Source organism: Cetorhinus maximus, chromosome 6 (genome assembly GCF_964194155.1).
Source record: "Cetorhinus maximus chromosome 6, sCetMax3.hap1.1, whole genome shotgun sequence".
NCBI lineage: Eukaryota > Metazoa > Chordata > Chondrichthyes > Lamniformes > Cetorhinidae > Cetorhinus > Cetorhinus maximus.
The window spans coordinates 17,041,689-17,063,079 of record NC_135884.1 but is presented as its reverse complement, the minus strand read 5'-3'; the positions used below and the strand labels follow the sequence as shown (position 1 = coordinate 17,063,079).

Genomic DNA, 21,391 nt, shown 5'->3' with positions numbered 1-21,391 from the left:
CCTCTTGTAGCACATCACGTTAGGGTTAGGGTTTTTATTAAGCCGTCTTTGAGAGTTACTGTCCTTTTCCCTCCCAAAGGGCGAGGTTAAACTGAGGAAAAGATCTCCACAGTGACATGTGGAAAACTGTTTTATCTAACTATGTTTGGCGGTTTCCATTGAAGGTGCTGAAGCTTCCAGTGAGTGAGTGCTCGGAGTACACAGACTGCCAGTCCTGTCTGGTAGCGAGAGACCCATACTGCGGCTGGTGCATACTACAGGGCAGGTGAGTCATGGAGGAGGAGGCCCGATGAATCCCATCTCTCTGATTTTGTCATCCTCACTACATGTTTGTGGGGATTAAGGATTTACCTGGGGGCCCTGAATTTGCAACGTTGCTGTGCTTACCTGTCACACATGCAGAGACACGTGCCAGCAAAATAAGGCTGCCTCCTTGGAAATTGTGAAACTCACCCCTCCCACCAATTACAGTAGCTTCCCCATACCTGGAAAACTGGTACTGGGAGCTAAGCTTAGCAACCAATAAAGCTACGGGATAAGTTTATGAAGAAACTAAAGAACTAAGGCAAAAAAAAATGCAGTTTCAAAATACTAAGTAGAGGAGCAAAATGCAGGCAAGTATCTTCCCCAAAACAAATAGAATGGGAGCAGTGGCTTTAAGAATCCAACTACTGCAACTCAGGCTACTAACAATTGGCCAAGATGATTTTCCTTTGACCCCTGGATGTGATTAACACTGGCAAGGCTTCGATTATTGCCCGTTCCTAATCTGAGCAGTTTGCTAAGCCACTCCAGAGGATATTAAGAGTAAAGGGGTCTAGAGTCTCTTGTAAACCAAGTCAGGTAGGAGATGACTGATTCCCTTCCCTGAAAGACATTAGTCAACCCCTGAAGATTTTAATTAAATTCAACAGCTTCCCATTCATGATGCCAGGCTGCAATGGAGATTTATTGAATTCCCTTTCACACATGCCACGTGAGATTTGAATTTTTCAGCCTGAGAGTTGCTAGCCTATTCCTATGCTCACTACACTGTTTTATCCTCATCCTTCATGTCAATATCTTGTCAAATTACATTGTGACGGTTTGTTCATTACATTAAGGTTAAGAGAAACAGGTGATGGGTGTTAATTGAGCACATATAAATAGGGGAAAGCTGGGACACTAGGTTGAGCAGGAGGAAAGCTGAGAGACTGAACAAGTCAATAAACTCCCTCAATAAAGAAAAGCTCTGTGTCTTGGTTTCCGCTTCACCAACTGCCTTGGGTCCTGCTAACATGTCATAGCTGCAGAGTGCGCCAAAATTTGAACACTCCAAATAATTTCAATGTCAGCATGGACTTAATTTTGCAAAGATGCTGACAGCTAGCAATGCAGCCTCCCTTTGTACCACTTCTTATCCAGTCATAAGTTATGGTGGAGCGCAACTCTGGTGTATGCCCAAAACCCCATTACATGCCATCGATGAAGCTTTGCAGTTTCAGGCCGAACTTGCACTCTGATTTGGACCTCTTGCTTCTGCTGTTCACACTCACCAAAAAAAAACATGGGGAGGGTTGCTTCTTGTAAAATTCTCCAATGTGCTGATGTTGCCAAGCCGTGTTGCTGCGTAAGGAGTACACAAAACACCATTAGCTTTCAGTGATTTAACGAATTAAGTGGATGGATGGGAAGTGGAAGATGGATTTTTCAATGAAAGTTTTATGAAAAACAGTAAACCTGATGTGCAGGAATGCATTAGGAACATTAGCAAAGATGGGAAAGGATTTTGATGTGATTATTAATCATTCATTGAAATATTCAAATAATACAAGTCTCGGAACAGCAAATATTGGGATGCAACTTGAGGATTTTTGATTATAAATGAAAGCAGTTTCTATTAGCGATTCACGGAATTGTAATGTTTGGAATAACGTGTGCAGTTTTTGGCACTTTACCATGTGAAGGAGGGTGGTGCATTACAAAGGGTTCAGTCCTGAGGCTCCGAGCTACGAATGGCCACGTTCAGAACTTGCCTTGTTTTCATTGGAAACTTGAGTGGAATGTGATCCAGCACTTAAAAATATTGAGAGGAATAAATGAAGATATAAGCAGTTTATTTGTATTGGACTGTGAACACAGACACAGGACAGGAGCAAAAAATAAAATTAATAAACCTTGAGTGAGATTAGAGATCAGAGTGATTTCTAACTCTCTGCGGAATAAAGGATTTGCGGGATAACATTTCAGCAAAAGGAGCTGTGTTGATTATTAACTTTAAAAGAGGCTGATAAGCATTGGAAGACTATAGGATAGCTACACAGATCATCCAGTACTTTGTGAAACATGATGGTTCCTGCAATTGTACAAATGTCATGCCAAAGAAAGCAACTGGATGAAGGATGGTTGGACAAAGGCAAGATGAGATATGCAAGGAAAGATTTTATGAATTCCAACCATGAGGTTTAGCCCAGTAGGAATGTATGTAGCAAATTCAGGATTATACCCCCACAATTCGCAGTCCATTTGGGCAGCAAGTTATAGTGGGTATACAGTGCAAATCCCCAATAAGTGCTCTGAGTAGGCAAGCGACAGGCTTATAAAATCACCCCTACGGTGTGGAATTTCACTTAATTTACTTGGGAGAGAGAGCAAGCATAGTCTTTTTAAACAGGCTATTGAATGAATTCAGTGGTGTCCATGAAATGGTTAACTCTGGAATGTGCCCAGTGGGTCAAATACGTGACCTCTAACTTCCTGTGCTAAACTCCCTGCTCAATTATCCGAAAAGTGCATTCCAGTCATGGTAACTTCGATTACTGCCTTGTACTGCAAGGTCAATGTTCTGCCAGGTGGCCTTTTGAAATGGGAATGACCTTTTTGAGTACAGGTGATGGGTAATAAGCTGCAGCATCTCCCAGCAGGATGGAATTCACCTTTGGAGCTCTTGAATACATGGGTGACACAGATAAAAGTGTAGTCTTGCTTAAAGCCCTGGGTCAGAAGCTGAAAAATTCAGTAATCGCTGACCATTGTTGGAACACGGCAACTTATTTCACAAGCTTTGATAAATGTGTTCATTTCAACAGAACTGTCCAGTCCTTTCACTGTTAATGCTTGAGCAGCTGACTGCTCCAATACCATAGTGTACGATGAATATATTGCCTAGTGTTGATACGGCCTCCTTTCTACCAATAGATGCAGCAGGAGGTCGGAGTGTGCAAGGGCTGAGGAAGGCATTCAGTGGCTCTGGAGCTATGAGGAAGGCCGACAGTGTCTGAGAGTGCAGACTTTGACGCCAGCTAATATCAGCAGAGAGGAGCAAAAACAGGTGAGAGCGTGAGTAAATGGGAATGTCAGGATGCAGTCGACAACAGATGTTCTTGAACATCCATCTGGTGAAATTCCTCTTGAGACACTTGAGAAAGAGGAGCAGTATTAGGCAGACGGCCTTATGAGTCTACTCCGAGCATCCTCAGTGCACCCTGACATTGTTCCAGATGAAATTTAGACAATGTAACTTCTGTGGAAGTAGGTGGTATATCCATCGCTTATTTAGCGATTTGTGTTTGAACAGAATTGTCCGTTGGCCAGCATATCAAGTCCTTGTGGATTTTGCTTTTGGCCCATGTACTTAAATTTCATTGCTAAACCGAAAAATGTGGTTGCAAGACATGTGGAACATGGAAGCTTCAGCAGGGATCTTAGCAAAGTTTGTGAATATCTTCAGTTAATTCAAGATTAACAAACGTTTGACCTGTCACCCATTCACTGCAGTTACTATTTTTTTTAAGGGCCAGATTGTCTCTAGTTTAATCTAAATATCGTACAGCAGAAGGAATCAAGACCATTGCGATCATCCCGCTTTCTCTATCATCTTGTTTTCGGGTGTGTCAAGGTTGCTTTCTGAAACCTATGTCCCTCTCCTAGTGGCTGAATGAAGAATTGATCCAATTCCCAGTTGACTACTTCAGCCAAGTGTGTGTTGTTTTAGTTGGGTCATAGGCTGTTCCTTGAGTAAGCACCTCTCAATCACGATGAAGCTGTTCCTTCAGATAAGTTTACTCTTCAACTTGCTGCTCCCTTCCACTCATTCTCCTATCTTTGGTTTTGCACATCCACCTCGTTGATGTGTAATTGAAATATTGATTTTAAAAGCTTGGATTCTCTGCTTCCCTCTTACACTCAAATTGATTCTCTGTGGAGCCAAACTGCATGCAGAAGCAGTGATCTGAAACAGCTCCTCTCCTCCCTTGTATTGAATTGCAGCTGCTTCGTGCTGAGTTCAATTGTATAAAATTCCAGATCCAAGCATTAAAATTTAAACCAATAATTATGATTTACGCACACAATTTACATGATTATCAATTTTCTATCTTCAGTAGGTGCACATGCATCGATTATTACAGATTAATAATCTGTAGCTGTGGATGAACAGCAGGATGAGACTCTACTTCATATTTCAAGTCCTTCAATTGTACTGTCCTAAGGCACAAGCAGTAGAAATTCTTCAAATCTGTTCTACTGACATCCACTTGTGTATGCATTAATAACAACTTGCATTACGTTAAAGGCGCTATATAAACATAACGTCCCAAGGCACTTCATTGGTGCGTTATAAAACCAAAGTATGACACCGAAACTACACAGGCGACTAAAGACACAGCCACCAATGGTGGAGCGATTAAAATCAGGGATACACAAGAGGCCAGAATTAAAGGAATACAGATATCTCGGAGGGTTGAGAGTCTGGAGGTTTTTTTTAGAGATAGGGAGGGGCAAGACCCTGGAGGGATTTGAAAACAAGGATGAGAGTTTTAAAATCAAGTCTTTGTTTGACCGGGAGCCAATGTAGGTTAGAGAGTGCAGAGGTGATAGGTGAATGGGCCTTGCTGCAAGTTAAGACCGGGGCAGCAGAATTTTGGATGACCTCAAGTTTACGGAGGGTAGAATATGAGGGACCAGCCAGGACTGTGTTGGAATAGTCAAATCTAGTGTTTGTGTAGCACCTGGTGTACATGTTCCCTTTTCCTGGATGGGAAATGCCCACCAGCTCGGGTGGCACGACAGAAACCCAACCACTGATGCAACAACCAAGCATGGCAATACACTCGACTGTTGCTCTACATCTCTGAAATCAGTCCCTGGAGTCTTCAATATTCCAAGCCACTCAGTAAAACACTTGCACTCCGCGGCGTACACTAAACTCAGGGTGCTATGTAGTACAAATGTAACAGATGCCAGCGTGTTGTAACTGGACGGCCATTGCAACACAAAAAATACTTTCTCAACCTTTGGGTGACGTTCTCCTTTATCCAAGTGATTTTTCTCCCTCGTTGCCAGGTATTTGTGAACGTCGCTGACTTACCGATTCTTGCCGAGGACGAATCTTACACCTGTCTGTTTGATGATTATTCCAGTCCTGCTGTCATTACTGAGAGTGGTGTGGTTTGCTGGTCCCCTAAAGTCCAGCAGCTTCCACCAACAAAACCAGGAACAGGTATGTGCCAGGAGTTAGAAACATTGAGATCAGTGCATCGAGGGGACAGACATCTAAAAGCTAATCATAACACTTACCTAGCTTAAAACTGCAGTGGAACAGTGTGCCAAGATTCTGTGTTTGAGTGTCTGTGCTGTGTCCCCCAAGAATATTTGGTATACAAGTCATTAGAGTGATTGACATGCATTGATTGATGGTATCTCTGTGTGTAAAATGTCAAACTTTAAAACTGAGGCTGGTGAAACATTGAGGAAATTCACATTCAAGTACACAACACTCAGGCTGGTTATTAGGACAGTTAGGTGATTGGTGTCTGTGACACAACCGTATGCAAAGAACAGCTTTAAGGCAGATGAGAAATTGTGGATATTACTGGTCCTTACCATAGATACTCCTGCGAGCAGACTGTTTATAGGAAGATGCGGTATTGAAGCTGGCATCAGTGTCCAGTGCAGGCTCATCCACAAACAGCAGCACTGTGATAGTTCATTTTCTGGAGCTGTTCATGAGATGTTACTAACACTGGGGTTTGGGCAAAGGGCATTAATTCTATTAGCTTTCCAGATCATTGCGAAAATGTTTGTCTGATGGTTCGATGGTTGTCACTCCTTGCAGGAAAGAAAGAGAAATTTGCATTTATATAGTGCCTTTCATGACTTAACAGGCCTCCGAAAGTGTTGCCCAGTCAATACAATACCTTGTGAAGTGTAGTCAGTCACTGTTGTAATACAGGAAATGTGGCAGCCAATCTAGGCACAACAAACCCCCACAAACGGTAATGAAATAATGACCAATTCATCTGTTTTAGCGATAAATTTTGGCCAGGACTCCCCTGCTGCTCTTCAAATTGGTGTCATGGGATTCTTATGCCCATCTCAGAGGGAAAATATGTTTAACCTTTAATCCAAAAGATGAAATCTCTGACAATGCAGCACTCCCTCAGTATTGCACCAGAATGTCAGTGTAAATTTTGTGCTTAATTTTCTGAATCGGGTTTGAACCCATGGCCTACGGACTCAGAGATGATAGAGCTACCACTGAGTAAGGGCTGACAGCAGGAGTTACTTCTGCAAGGCCCAGTCTCTTATTAGACTCCAGGGTATGTAAGGTTGCCTCCGGATGAGCTTGTACTTTCCTTGATGCTGGCTTCCTGTGGGTGGCATTTGTTGAGTTTCTTGCCTTTTCCCGTGGTTACCGATGAATGTGCCCTGTGTGGGGAAAGCTCTGATCTCTGCTCTGATCTCCTTTACAGATCATGTGACTGTCAGATTACAAATAACGTTCTTTAGCATCATACTGACAACAGAAGAATTCACATTCTATGACTGCAGTGCAGTGCAGCAGCTCTCCAGAAATTTTCCGTAAGTGTTTTCAGCCTCTTTCCAGCAAAAAAAAGTCACGATGACAAAAAGAAAATCCAATATTGATTTCACATTCAATGCTGTAAATTTGAATCACAAGCCCTGTTGCCATGGCACCAGTATAAGAAGTGTCATTTTTTTTACTTTTCTCATTTCATTATTGTTATTTTATTCATAAAATTTGTAAAAGTGTGTTACATAACAGTTCAAATTTGACACTATATAAAGCGCAATATAGATCCGTTTCTTTCAACCCAGTACATGAGGTGCCTCACTACACTTGCCATTACAGGTTTTGTTTACAATGTACATTTATGTTTAATTTCAAGCATTCTCTGATGCAGATGGCATTATTGTTGCTATTTTTTTTTGTAAAAATATACTTTATTCATAAAATATCTTCAATCACATTCCAAACCATTTCAAAAACAACATTACAAGGGTACAATCCAGGTTACACTTTTACAAGATGTATCACCAGGTGCATCAGTACAAACAATATTACAATCATTTACAGCCTTTCATTTTGATCTGTACAGCCCGAGGGGCTCTAAACAGTTCCCAGTCTCTCGGTGCGCTGTGGTAGAAAGGTCTTAGACAGCGACCCTTCCCCATTGCGCCTTTGCGGCAGCTGCCCCAAGCTTTAGTGCGTCCCTCAGCACGTAGTCCTGGACTTTGGATTGTGCCAGTCCGCAACAATCGGTCGGGGACAACTCTTTGTGCTGGAAGACCAACAAGTTTCGGGCAGACCAAAGCGCGTCTTTCACCGAGTTGATGATCCTCCAGCTGCAGTTGATGTTTGTCTCGGTGTGTGTCCCTGGGAACAGCCCGTAGAGCACAGAGTCCTGTGTCACAGAACTGCTCGGGATGAACCTCGACAGCAACCACTGCATCTCTCTCCAGACTTTCTTTGCAAAGGCACAATCCACAAGGAGGTGAACAACGGTCTCTTCCCCACCACAGCCACCTCGAGGGCAACGTGCAGAGGGGGTGAGCCTCCTGGCGTGTAGGAAGGATCTGACGGGGAGGGCCTTTCTCACCACCAGCCAAGCTACGTCTTGGTGCTTGTTGGAAAGTTCTGGCGATGAGGCATTCTGCCAAATGACTTTGACAGTCTGCTCGGGGAACCATCCCACAGGGTCCACCCTCTCCTTTTCCCTCAGGGCCTCTAGGACGTTACGTGCTGACCACTGCCTGATGGACTTGTGGTCAAAGGTGTTTTTCTGCATAAATTTTTCCACCAGGGACAGGTGGTACGGCACGGTCCAACTACTTGGAGCGTTCCGCGGCAGCGTGGCCAGACCCATCCTTCGCAACCCCGGGGACAGGTAGAACCTCAGCACGTAGTGACACTTGGTGTTTGCGTACTGAGGGTTTACGCACCGCTTGATGCAGCCACACACAAAGGTGGCCATCAGTATGAGGGCGATGTTGGGCACGTTTTTTCCCCCTTTATCTAGAGGCTTGTACATCGCGTCCCTGCGGACACGATCCATTTTCGACCTCCAGATAAAGCGGAAGATGGCTCGAGTGATCGCCATCGCGCAGGAGTCTGGAATGGGCCAGACCTGCGCCACGTACAGCAACAGCGAGAGTACCTCACACCTGATGACCAGGTTCTTTCCCGCAATGGAGAGGGAGCGTCGCTCCCACATGCCCAGTTTCCTTTTCACCATAGCCACTCGCTCCTTCCAGTTTCTAACGCATGCCCCGGTCCCTCCGAACCATATCCCCAGCACCTTCAGGCTGTCAGCCCTGACAGTGAAGGGGACAAAGGATCGGTCAGCCCAGTTCCCAAAGAACATGGCCTCGCTCTTCCCACGATTTACCTTGGCTCCCGAGGCCAGTTCGAACTGGTCGCAGATGTGCATCAGTCTGCGCACCGACAGCGGATCCGAGCAGAAGACGGCGACGTCGTCCATATACAGGGAGGCTTTTACCTGAGTGCCTCCACTGCCTGGGATCGTCACTCCTCTTATGCCCGGATCCTTCCTGATGGACTCGGCAAAGGGTTCTATGCAACACACGAAAAGGACAGGCGAGAGAGGACAGCCCTGCCTGACTCCAGATTTAATCGGAAAGCTATCTGTTTCCCACCCATTGATTGAAACTGCGCTACTGATGTTAGTGTAGAGCAGTTGGATCCAATTTCGAATTCCCTCCCCAAAGCCCATTTTGGAGAGCACATCCCCCATGTAGGTGTGCGATATTCTGTCAAAGGCCTTCTCCTGATCCAAGCTGATGAGGCAGGTATCCACACCCCTGTCCTGTACATAGGCAATCGTATCCCTGAGCAGCGCCAGGCTGTCAGAGATCTTCCTGCCTGGCACAGAGCAGGTCTGGTCAGGGTGAATCACCAATTCCAGAGCGGATTTGACCCGGTTGGCGATGACCTTGGACAGAATCTTATAGTCCACATTCAACAGTGAAATGGGTCGCCAATTTCTAATTTCCTCCCTTTCCCCCTTGTGCTTGTAGATGAGGGTGATGATGCCTTTCCTCATGGATTCTGACATACTACCGGCCAGGAGCATACTCTCGTACACTCCTAGCAGGTCTGGGCCGATCAAGTCCCACAGAGCCGAATACAACTCCGCCGGCAAGCCGTCGCTTCCGGGGGTTTTACTCTTCTCGAAGGACTCGAGGGCCTTAGTCAGTTCATCAGGAGTTAGCGGTTTGTCCAGGCTCTCCCGCGTACTGTGGTCTAAGACCTCCGTGATAGAGGACAGGAAGGACTGGGAGGCCGTGCTGTCCGTGGGCTTCACGTCATACAATCCGGCATAAAAGGATTTGCTGATCCTCAGAATGTCGGACCGTGATGACTTTACTGAGCCGTCTTCTTCCTTCAGGCTGCTGATCACAGAGCGCTCTCTGTGTACCTTTTGGAAGAAGAAACGTGAGCACGTCTCATCCTGCTCCACGGAGCGGACTCTGGAACGGAAGATGATCTTGGAGGCCTCCGAGGCAAAGTGCGAGGCTTGCTGGCCCTTCACCTCTTGGAGCTCCTCCTTGACATCGACCCCCATCGACTGCAGCCGGAGCAGATTCTGCATCTTTTTCTGGAGTCGGGACATTTCCCTCTGTTCCTTTCTAGCTTTCTGGGTGCCTTTGAGGATGAAAAACCTCTTGATGCTTCCCTTGATCGCTTCCCACCAGTGTGTCAGGGACTCAAAGAGGGGTTTCACGGTTCTCCAACCTTTGTAATCCCTCTTGAGCTCCTCAATGTTCTCTGGGGTCAGCAGTTGCACATTTAGCTTCCATGCCCCCCTGCCCACCCTCAGGTCCTTCTCCAAGTGGCAGTCCGCCAGTAGGAGGCAGTGGTCAGAGAAGAACACCGGCTTGACGTCGGTGGATCTGACTGTGAATGCACGGGACACAAACAGGAAGTCTATCCTGGAACGAATGGACCCGTCTGGCCGCGACCAGGTGTATCTACGCTGCGCTCCGTCTGCAGGGTTGCTGAAGACGTCGTGCAGCTTGGCATCCTTAACTGTTTCCATCAGGGATCTGGACGTAGCGTCCAATCTGCTTCCGGCCCTGCCGGATCGTCCAGCCGCATCGATGATGCAGTTGAAGTCCCCGCCCAGAATGACCGGCCTGGAGGTCGCCAGCAGCAGTGGGAGCTGCTGAAAAACCTCCAGCCGCTCAGCCCCTTGTGCCGGGCCATACACGTTAATTAACCGGAGTGGAGCGTTCTTGTACATTACGTCTGCTACGAGGAGTCGCCCGCCCACCACCTCCTTGACCTCGGAGACGGTGAAGTTGCCTCCCCGCAGCAGAATACCCAGGCCGGAGGAACGAGAGTCGTTTCCGCCCGACCAGATCGATGGCCCGTGGGACCACCATCGTGACCATTGCCTGTAGGAGCTGAGGTGCGGTATCGCACACTCCTGCAGAAACAACAGGTCAGCTTTGACCTTGGCTAGGTAGTCCAAGGTCGCAACACATCGCGTAGTAGATTTAATGCTACGCACATTTATGGATACAATCTTTAAACCCATTTTAAAGCATTTATTCTCCTACCAAACCCACTGTCTCTGAGAGTCCCAGACCTTTAGTCTGCTCCTTCATGCCCGTAGTGAGCTCAAATTCCTTCACTTTGGATGGGCTGAGGTAGATCTCCTTGGCCGTGTTCTGCTCCAGTGGCATCTGGAGGTTCACGTAGAGAGCGGGTTTTGAGATGACCTTTGCTGGAGAAGCTTCTCCAAAACTCACCCCCTCTGGGGTGTTGCTGTTCCCGGCTTCCTGGAGCTGGGGTGCGATGATTGCCTCACTGCTCCCAGATTCCAGGGGCTGTGGTGCACTGGCCTCCTCAGGTTGCAGGCAAAGTTGGGGTGCGCTGGTCTCCTTGTTGTCTCCAATTTTCTGGAGCTCGGGTGTCTCGTCCTCCAACGCCCTGGAGCTTTGCCGCCTCTTCTGTCGGTGCCGCTCTGGCACTTCATCATCCGAAGAGCTGCTGCCCTTGTCATCCGTGTCGGATGGGAGACGCCTCTTGCCGCTTCTCTGGGAAACGCCTTTGCTTCTTCTTCGCTCCCTCTTACTTTTCTTGTTCTTCACCGTCCGCCACTCCCCCTGCTGCTTTTCCACTGCTGCCTCCTCCTCCATTGATTCGCTGTCCTGAGGACTGGGAGGTTCAGGGGGTAGTGCTGTTGATTGGCTCTCTGTTGCCTCAATCTCTTTCTCCACCTTGTCTCTCTCTGTGTCCTCCTTTGTCCCGTTGAGCTCCCTGGGGGCCTTGGTGGTTGGAGTGACACGGAACCTTTCTTCTGCTTCCCCCTGGTCGGCTTTGGCTGCCTGTGCGTAAGTACGGCAGCGTTTGGGGCAGGTCCTGTAGAGGTGACTTGCCTCGCCACACAGGTTGCAGCACTTGGCCTGTTTGCAGTCTTTTGTCTGGTGCCCTTCCTGTTTGCAGATCTTGCAGAGGGAGGCGCTGCAGTTGGCCGCCACATGACCAGCCTTGCCGCATGAGCGACAATGCTTGGGTTGCCCAGCGTAGACCAGGTAGCCACGGTTTCCCCCGATAGCGAAACTGGAGGGAGGGTGGAAAATGGCTCCCTTACCATCGGTCTTTAGCGTGACCTTAAACAGGCGTTTGCCTGTCCAGATCCCCAAGTCGTCTCGAATCTCGGTGCCGCTCCCCACCTTATCGAAGTACCTGGTGAGGAAGGTGACCACGTCGGCGACAGGGACGAAGGGGTTGTACACATGCACCATCACCTCACGTTCCCGTTGCAACGGCAGAGAGAAGTGCGGCTCCGCCGTCAGGATCTTCATCTCCGGCAGGTCTCTCTTCTCCTCGAACACCCTCAGGAGCCGGACGCAGTCTGCCACCCGCTTGAACGTGACGTCAAAATAACCGCCTTTGCGGGAGTCGTGCAGGGTGAAGATCTCCGTAGCTTGGAAGCCGCACGCCTTCAACAGGATCCTCCTGGTGAAGAAGCCCCGATCCATAGGTGATCCTCCTTCGCTGTGGTTCACCGTGACTCGGACGGTGATAGGTAGCCCACGGTACTAGGCCACTGCTAACATCATGGAAGAGTGATACAGCAATGGGAACTGATCTACAGTGACTCAGTCCAAGGTCAACCCCCTTTACCTTCTTACTGACTGTTTAGAGCACAAAGGCATTGATTTTTTTTTAAATCTGTTTTTTTTCTTTTGTTCCTCTCTCCCATCCAATAATTCCTATAAGCAGCTGTGAATCTTGGGGACAGAGATAAATAGAACATAGGGTCATAGCATTTTACATAACAAGAGGAGGCTGTGCTCAGAGAATTTCCCATTGAATCCCTTTCCCTTGTACTGCACCCTTTCAAGTTTACCTTTATGGAAATGCTGGTAATCTGAAATCAAAGCAAATATGTGCAGCTGAAATCAAAGCAAATATGTGCAGCAAGCCCATCAGCATCTGAAAGAGAAAGATAGACTTTAACATGTCAAGCGTAGACTTTGAACGGTCATCTTTTAACCTAACTCGCTCTCTTTTGACGCCTTTGTTAACCTTCGACACTTGATTATTCCAGTGCAGTTCTAGCTGGTCGCCTGTTTTCTACCCTCTGTAAACTTGAGGACATCCAAAATTCTGTTGCTTATGTCTTTACTCGCACCAGGTGCAGTGTCCTGCCACCCCTTGTTCTCAGCGCACCTACCATGACACCCAGTTAAGCACCCCTTCATTTTAAAATTCCCCATCCTTGTTTTCAAATCCCTCCATTGCCTCACCATTTCATTTCCCGCAGCCCCATAGCCCTGCAAAATACCCGTACTCATCTACTTCTAGCCTCTTGAACATCCCCGATTAATCACCCCACCACTGGTGGCTGTGATTTCGGGTCTGCCTCGGTCTCAAGCTCTGGAGTTCCCTCCCTAAACCTTTCCCCCTCTCTTTCCTTCTTTAAGCCGTTCCTTAAAACCCATCACCTGGGTTTTCATTTCTGGCCGAATAACTCCCGATATGGCTCGGTGTCAAATTTTGTTTTATAATGCTATTACAGAGAACCAAGGGATGGTTTCACTATGTTAAGATGTGATATATAAATGGAGTTCAGTTATTGACTGATTGGCAGTGCATTTCCAGCAGTTTCTGTTTGATAAATGCATGAGGAGAACTTGGAGAACAAAGAAAGGAATCTGCCACTAAATTCTGTAATGATGGCTTAATCAGCAAAGGATGTTGAGAATTTGCTATTGATTTCAAAGCCATTAGAAGTGTTTGAAGTGCTCTAACTCTTTTTTTCCCCACTTCTCCCACACACGTGGGCCTGAATTTTTCCCGTGCCGGGTGGGCGCGGCAGGAGCTGCCCGCGATTGGCTCTGCGCAGCCATTTTTCGCGGGTCATCCAGCGTTAGACGCGAGTGGTAATGCTCAGCGCCACCTGCACGCGCAGTGGGAGGAGGGAGAGTCGGGGCCAGCAAGCACGCGAAAGAGCGCTTCGATCTCCCTGGGGCACGGAGCTGCCTCGGAGATTAAAGCGCTTTTGAAATAAATTAATAAATGGAATAAAAATGTAATTACGCATGTCCTCTCGTGTGTCACATGAGATGGGACATGTTTTTATATTTCAGGAAAAGTTTTTATTTAATTTGTGGAAACTTTAGGAAACTTTATCCCGCTCGTGGATGAAGTTTCCTAAAAACCGTAAAGGCCGCTTGGCCTTTTCGCCTGCCCGTCAACCGTGAGGTTGGATGGGCAGAGTAAACTTGACATTAATTACTTCGTTAATGGCCTTTTAAATATTGGCGGGCGTGTGCCGGAACAAAACATCACGAGACAGAACGCGATAACATCAGGACGCACGCCCAACGTCATCGCGCATCATTTTACCAATGGCATGTTGGGTCCGACCCCGCACGCGGACTGAAAAATCCTGGCCATGATTGCAGGCCTGTGAATCCACCCAGGCTGTGGTGCCCGGTTTCTGGCAGGCTTGCTGCATCACTGACTGTGCTTATGTTTCTCTCCCTACTGCCTCTCTAGGTGTCGTGGATGTGTGAGCAGTCGATGGGGTTGTAATTGGTGTGTGCTCCAGCATCACTGTACTCACAACACTACCTGCGAGGATGAGATGATCATTTTTAATGAGAATGTAAGTGCCGGGATGTAACGGACTGATTTGGTTAGGACGTTACCCGAGTGAGGTTTACCTGCAGAGCAGCTCCAATTGCTCTTCAGATGGTTCGCAAGTTTATCCAGTGGGTCACTGAGCTGTTACAGAGCGGAGAAGGTGCCAGGCTTCATCCCTAGTCAGCACTGAGCTCATCTCAGCTGGGGTAATGGTAGAACACTGCAATTGGCTTCGGTCTCCTCTGGTTAGAGAGAGGAAAATCACCCCGGGTACCCGATCACTCTTCGGCAAGCCCCACTAGAGATCTATGTGCCTGCTTGGTGAGGACAGGTTCACAATCACCTGTGATGACCAATGTTGGTGGGATCGTCTGCTAATGCTCACTGTTGGGGGGCATCCATGGATAGCCACTTGAGGCAATTCACACCAACAGGGAGCAACTTCAGATGTGGAGGGAAAGAGAAGAATCCGCGGATTAAAACGTCATTGCCTCGAAGGCTTATGAGCAGTGTGCAGTGAGTAAAAGCTGGCAACTGTCTCCTGTGATTTGTTTGTTTGCTTTGTACCTTCACACTCTTTTTTCCCCTTTGGGGAATAGAGGGGAAGCGTTGGAAGCATTAGCTGGCTGACTATCAACCTGTTGAACTGTGTCATGAACACGCCTCCTGTGGCCCAAAGGTGCAGTGGGACTTGAACCTGGAGCTCCTGGCTCAGAGGCAGGGCACTACCCACTGAGCCACATCACCTCCCTTGGTGTTTCAGCTCTGAGCATCGCACAACAGGAAAGCTATATTAGCGTACACAGATTTACCAGAATGATACCATGGGCAAAAAAGGGTTAAGCAATGAGGACTAAGCTTGTTTTTTTCTTAAGTTTAAAAGATTATGGGCTGATCTAATTGAGGTATTTAAGATGATTAAAGGATTTGATAGGGTAGATAGAGAGAAACGATTTCTTCCAGTGGAAGAGTCCAAAACATGGAGGCGTAACCTTAAAAGGAGGCCTTTCGGGGGTGATGTCAAGAAGCACTTCCCACATAAGGGGTGGTAGAAATCTGGAACCCTCTCCCCTCAATAGCTGCTGAGGCTGGAGCAGCTGAAACTTTCAAAATTCAGATTGGTGGATATTTGTTGGGCAAGGATATTAAGACACAAATCAGCCATGTTCTAACTGAAGGGCAGAACAGGCTTGAAGGGCAGTATGGCTGCCTCGTCTTCCTTAGTTTGTCGGAACTGGGCTTTGTAAATTAGAATTTTGTTTCAAACCTTACCAGCGAACGTTTGAGAACTGTTTGCAGACCTGCTCGGGATATTTGGACATCGGAGCCTGTTGGTGCGTCTCAATGACTGCATAGTGCTGAGTACTCGGAGCTGAAAAACCCCAGAGTCCTGCTGATTAATAGGTCCCTGTTTATCCATGTGCTGCACTCTGTGCACATTAGCAGGTGCCTCTTGTTTAAGATACTGTGTAGTGCCCACATTACATGGTGTCTGCTTTGTTGCCTGATGGCAGGATGCCAGTTGGTGCTTCTGGGTGGTCGCACTGAGTGACTCAGCAACGCGGGAGCTCATCCATCATCCAGTGAGGACCAAAGGTTAACTAGCAGTGTGAGGATGATGGGCTTCCTGCTATCCATTGAACAGGATGCTGACTGAAGTTAATTGTATAAAATAGTAACGGGAAACAGTGCTGGAGTTTGTAACTGTAACCACCTTCAAAGTGCCTACCCCATCCTTTCAAGGTCTTGAAATGCTTTCATTGTTGCTGGGCTTGTAAACAGTCCATAATGATGTACTTGCAGCATATTGATGCCATTATATTTCTGTAGTGGTACTGTGTGGAACATCAAAAGTACATTAGCATGATAGGTGTCTGCCTGAACTGTTCCCGATAATACAGCTTAATGTCTAAACAAGCCACAGGCCCAACAGCTGGACCTTTTTTGTTTAGGTAACTTGAACAATTTATGAAAGAAGAATCTAGAAACATGGTCAGTGGGTATTGTGAACCTGCCAGAGTTCGGAAGCATATTTAAAGAGCCATTGCCTTCGTGTACCAGCAAATGTTTCACTTCACTCTTTGCTATGTTTGTGAACATGCAACATCATGGTGTGATCACACAATAAAGCCTCAACAACTCTTGTACATAATATCAGAGTAAAAATGACGTACAACTGCCCACCGTTTATCTTGACAATCATGCCACTTTAAAAGAATGAAGTAGCGGTGAGGCAAGGGAGTGATATTAAGTATTAAAAAGACATGAACTTGCATCTCCGAAGGTAGCAGGTAGATGCTAATTTTAGAGAGGGCAGAATTGAAACATTCTTAGAGAATAATGATGTGAATAGTGTATGAGAGGATATATAATTAAGGTATACAGGAGACTGTTAAAGGAAGAATTGAGAATACATCAGCTCATTGGTATCAAAAGTATTATGTTTTTCATTGGCAGAGAAAGAGCAGGTTTTTAGTGAAATTCTTGGTGTTTTACCACAGTTGGTATAATCTTTCCTCTGAGTTATTTTGCAACTTGAAGTAAGAGTATCCTCAATCACTTCATATAGGCAATTCTTTCCTGCAAAGCTGTAATCACTATCTCCAAAAACAAATCAATCACTTCCTTGGGTGAACTGCTGTCATGTTAAATGTGTCTGATCTTGCATTTATGAGCTATTCTCTGTATTAAAGGAGCTGTACGCTATAACCAAAACTACTGAAACTGAGTTGCTTGATGTCCAATGACTCTCCGAATAGTGTCACTTAAAAATGAATTTGATTTCAGAAATCCTTGAGAAAGGAAACTATTACAAACCACATCTCTCCGTAGCATTGCTAGGAAACAATGAAGATTCCATGCTCAACTATCCTGACACTTAGAGTATAGCACCAGTCACATATATAATAATATCCTTCTAAATTACATTAAATATACCTTTTCAAATCATAATTTATAAAGTTGCAGGCATAAATAAGTGACTGCTGAAGAATGCTGGTGGTAAACATTTCAGCAACTCCTATAATTCAAAAAGCCTTAGGCCTAAATTAAAGCCTACAGTTCCTTTAATGAGGGATTGCAAAGAACAGCTTTGCTGCAGTAATTCAGAGTGATTTTTTGAAAAAAAAAGTTTGTTTTAAAATTGATTCCAAAATCAAAATTAATGAATTATTTTCTGTCTCTGTCTCTTGCTATGCCTCTTCCCTTTGTCTGTGTGTCTCCCTCCATTCCTTTCTTTTCCACCCTTTCTATCTTTCCTGATTTGATTTAATGGCAATCATTCCCTGGCAGTTTGTGCTACCCTATGTGGCTCCTCCTACACTCCTGACAAAACCATTCCGTGTCGACACTACTGTGCTCCCAACCACCCTCCGCCCCACCACCGCTGCCCCTACAACAAGAGCTACAACCATCCCTCCAACCCTGTCCAGCACAGCTGCCACCCGAACAACCAGGACTACAGCACCTACTACACCACCAACCACTGTGTCCACCACTGTAGTGGTGTCGACCGATGCTACGGCCACTCTGACTAGCCTGTCAACCACTGTGCCCACCACATCAGCTCCAACAACAGTGCCCACCACTGTGGAGGTGACAGCTGTGCCAACTACACAACTAACTACAGCCAGCTCGTCCATGGCGACAACGACTGCAGCTGAGACAAGCCCCACTGACGTGACCACCACTGACTATGCAGCACCTACCACCAGCCTGGTCGGGGACGTCTTAACCACAGTTGCATTGACATCGCCACCCACTACATTTGCAGCTTCATCGCACACGAGCCCGCAGACAACAGTTGTCCCTCCCACCTCTCAGACCATCGAGGCTGTCATTACAACCACCCCAGCCTCTCCTTTGAGCAGTACGGACCAAGACACTATTCCTGTTGCCACAACTGTTCCCCTTGCAGATCCCACGGAGCCCCCTTCCACTCGATTGGCCGTACCGACTGATCCCAGACCTGATATCCCTGCCACCTGGGTTCCTCCTGTCCCACCTTCTGATTGGCCTGTGAAGGAAGTTGGTGAGTGGAAGGGGCCAGATACTTGGGTAGACCCTGTGCAGGTTGAGAACGACACAGCAGTGTTTTCGGCTGCTGCTGTGCTGCTGTCAGGTGATGGCGATGTTGAGAACCCTTCTCCTGCCTTTCTTCACCTGCTTGACACTGAGGTCGACTACCAGTTTGATCCTGGCTCTCCGTCCTTCTCTATACAGGTGAGTTTAACTTTGTTTCTTAATGGCCAACCTTTTGAATGGTCTCGGAAAGCAGTATCTGTGTTAGGCTCTAAGTACCGGAGCCTTAGAAAGATCACTAAAATGTTACTCTATTTTTCTTCAGCTAAAATGCCTCTGAATAATATTTTCTTCATGTTATTGTAATAACTAAAAACTTGTGACATCATGAATAGCTGTATGGCCGTTCAATCTAAATGATTTAAAGTAATAAATTTTATAATAAAATGCTGAAGGTTTGAAAAGGTTGTGACATGCTACAGTCAGGGGAGTGACATCACAAATGTGCTGGACAAAGTGTTTGTTCTAATGCATGTTTTGGTTGCCAAAGTGAATGGATCAATTCATCATCTCACCCTGAAAGATGTCTGGTCATGGTAAAAGCGGAGGCAAAGGCCGCGCCAAGGCCAAGACTCACACCTCCAGAGCCGGCCTCCAGTTTCCTGTTGGCCTTTTCCACCAGCAACTGCACAAGGGTCACTGTGCGGAGCATGTTGGGGCCAGATCTACCTGGCCGCTGTCCTCGAGCACCTGAGATCCTCGAGCTGGCCGGCAACGCGGCCCGGGGCAACAAGAAGACCCGCATCATCCCCCGCCATCCGCAATGATGAGGAGCTTAACAAGCTGGTGGGAGGGGGGTCACTGTAGCCCAGGATGAGGTCCTGCCCAAGGCCCAGGCTGTGTTGCTGCTCAAGAAGACCAGGCACCACAGCCAGGCTTATGCCTGAAGGGGCGAGATTGGAAAAAAGATCATCATAAAACTGAAATGTTACCCATTTTAAGATCAAACAGCTAAACTCCGTGAACAATTTCCAATCAATGTTACTAGCAAATTCTCTCCACTGTCATTAATTATTTGCAATAGTTTTTTTTTAAATGTTGCATTTGTAGGCATTTGTCTGATAAACTGATCATGTTCATCTTATTCACGGCTACGGTAGGGAAACCTTAAGGTGTAATATTGAATGGAAATGTTCCACAGGGGCTGGTGATCATCTTCTAAGGCTAGAGACATTTTCAGGTGATGAGCAGGTTGATTTTTGAGTGGTTGGCGCTGGAGCAGATGGGGCAGCGTGTCATAGTTTTGCTGGTTAGCTCATGTCTGCTTCTGTCTAGTGAGCCTGTGTGTATGATTTCTGTACAGAGCTACGAAGGGATGAATAAGGGTCCTGTGGCCTGCCCCTGTGTCGATAATGTTCAAGGCTCGTCCCTTCTGCCCGTCAGCACGGAGCGGAAAATAACACTGGCAGGACAAAACCTCCACTTCTTTCAGGTCAGCATGTCTGAGGTTACGCTGGGTAAGGTGAAATATGAATGTGAAATATGCTGCTGGTCTCTCTGTAGCTGAAAGTAGAAAACGTGGGGGTAACATTTTGGGTGGAGATGGTTTTGTTGGAATGGGAAGTAACTCTTTCGAGTTATCAACAGTCACAGAATGTAACTCTTTTGAGTACATTCACAGTTCTTGGTTTCCAGGAGTGGGACATGAACCCACAACCCTCTGATTCAAAGGCGAGGGTGCTATGAACTGAGCCACAGCTGACACCTCTTGGAATGGGAAGTAGATGAGCTCTATTATGGGACTCATCAAAACGAAGCGGTAAAGGTCGTGGGTCATGTCGCTACACAGAGAAGCTTCGAATGGATTTTAATAACCCATTATGCAAAAATCTAATTCCAGGCTACTAACCTTTTACCCATTATTCACCCTTCCCTTTGTTTTCGGTGTAATTATCATGGGAGCTACCTATCCTCCTTACCCAGTTTAGATGAAAGTTCTCCACGCAAAATCATGGTCTATCTTTTCTCTTCCCGGATTCCTTGCAAGCCCAGCATTTTCTGTGGGGATTTCTTGTTCTCATTTGGATTATTTTCTTTTTAATCTCGACTGTTGCAGTAAACTGTGGCGAAAGCCAAGGTGAGAAGCAGAAGTCACTGCCTAAGTTGGTGGTTGAGGCTGAAATGCTCGACTCACCTTAAAAGGTCCCTGGATCTGCATCTGAAGTGCTGTAACCTGCAAGGCTACGGACCAGGTGCCGGAATGTGGGATTAAAAATAAGCGGCTAGTTTCTTTTTTCCACTTTTCGGCCGGCGTAGTTGTGATGGGCTGAATGGCCTCTTTCTGCACCGTAACTTTTTGATGGTTCTAGGTGACACCTGCCACAGCGCCTGTTGCTAAAGGGCTGAGCAATTCCATGGTTTGGACCATCTATCTGAGAACAAGCTGTAAGTGAAATACTAATGGTTGGCACAGTGACAGGCCATAGGGGCACTACTGATTGGCACAGGGATGGACTGAACCCAACACTGGTGGAAAGTGTAGCTTCCAGCCGTTCAGTTTTACATTATATCCAGGGTGGTCTTTGGGGTCAGAGCTTAACCAGAGATTCACAGCCTCTGTGTCCCGCTCTGCTCCATTTACTGCTCTTCCTGCTGCCACTCCAGATGCTGGCCCATGACTTGCGCTGCTAAATGGGCACAAACCCAAATCTGGCCCGGATCTTGCAATCAGCGGCAAAGTGGAGGCGTTCACCGCTGACTCTGTGGAAAAAGTACCACCCTATCTTGGTTATGAGCTGCAGCAAGAACTTGCTGACCCGGCAGCAGCGAGCGCCCAATGACATAATCTGTACAAAAGCCTCGTGATGAGGGGCATTGCCAGCAAAAATACCCTCGCTTTAGATGCCATGAGCTGAAGACACACTCCTTGAGGTCTAAGTGTCTCTTGACTCCTTGGAATTTCTTATT

The 21,391-nt window shown here is 46.8% G+C and overlaps 1 protein-coding gene across 4 annotated transcripts in view; it reads left to right on the top strand.

The window, feature by feature from the left end:
* Positions 1-21,391, top strand: part of LOC144681572 (plexin-B1-like) — a 225,187-nt gene that overhangs the window by 146,949 nt on the left and 56,847 nt on the right. For 3 of the 4 annotated variants that reach the window (XM_078543274.1, XM_078543272.1, XM_078543273.1), the window contains exons 6-12: positions 165-265; positions 3,178-3,310; positions 5,323-5,479; positions 6,732-6,840; positions 14,318-14,426; positions 17,696-18,625; positions 19,788-19,916. In XM_078543274.1, coding sequence (XP_078399400.1) covers positions 165-265; positions 3,178-3,310; positions 5,323-5,479; positions 6,732-6,840; positions 14,318-14,426; positions 17,696-18,625; positions 19,788-19,916 — 1,668 coding nt within the window. The remainder of the gene's footprint in view (positions 1-164; positions 266-3,177; positions 3,311-5,322; positions 5,480-6,731; positions 6,841-14,317; positions 14,427-17,695; positions 18,626-19,787; positions 19,917-21,391) is intronic. The other variant, XM_078543275.1, reaches the window with a different exon arrangement.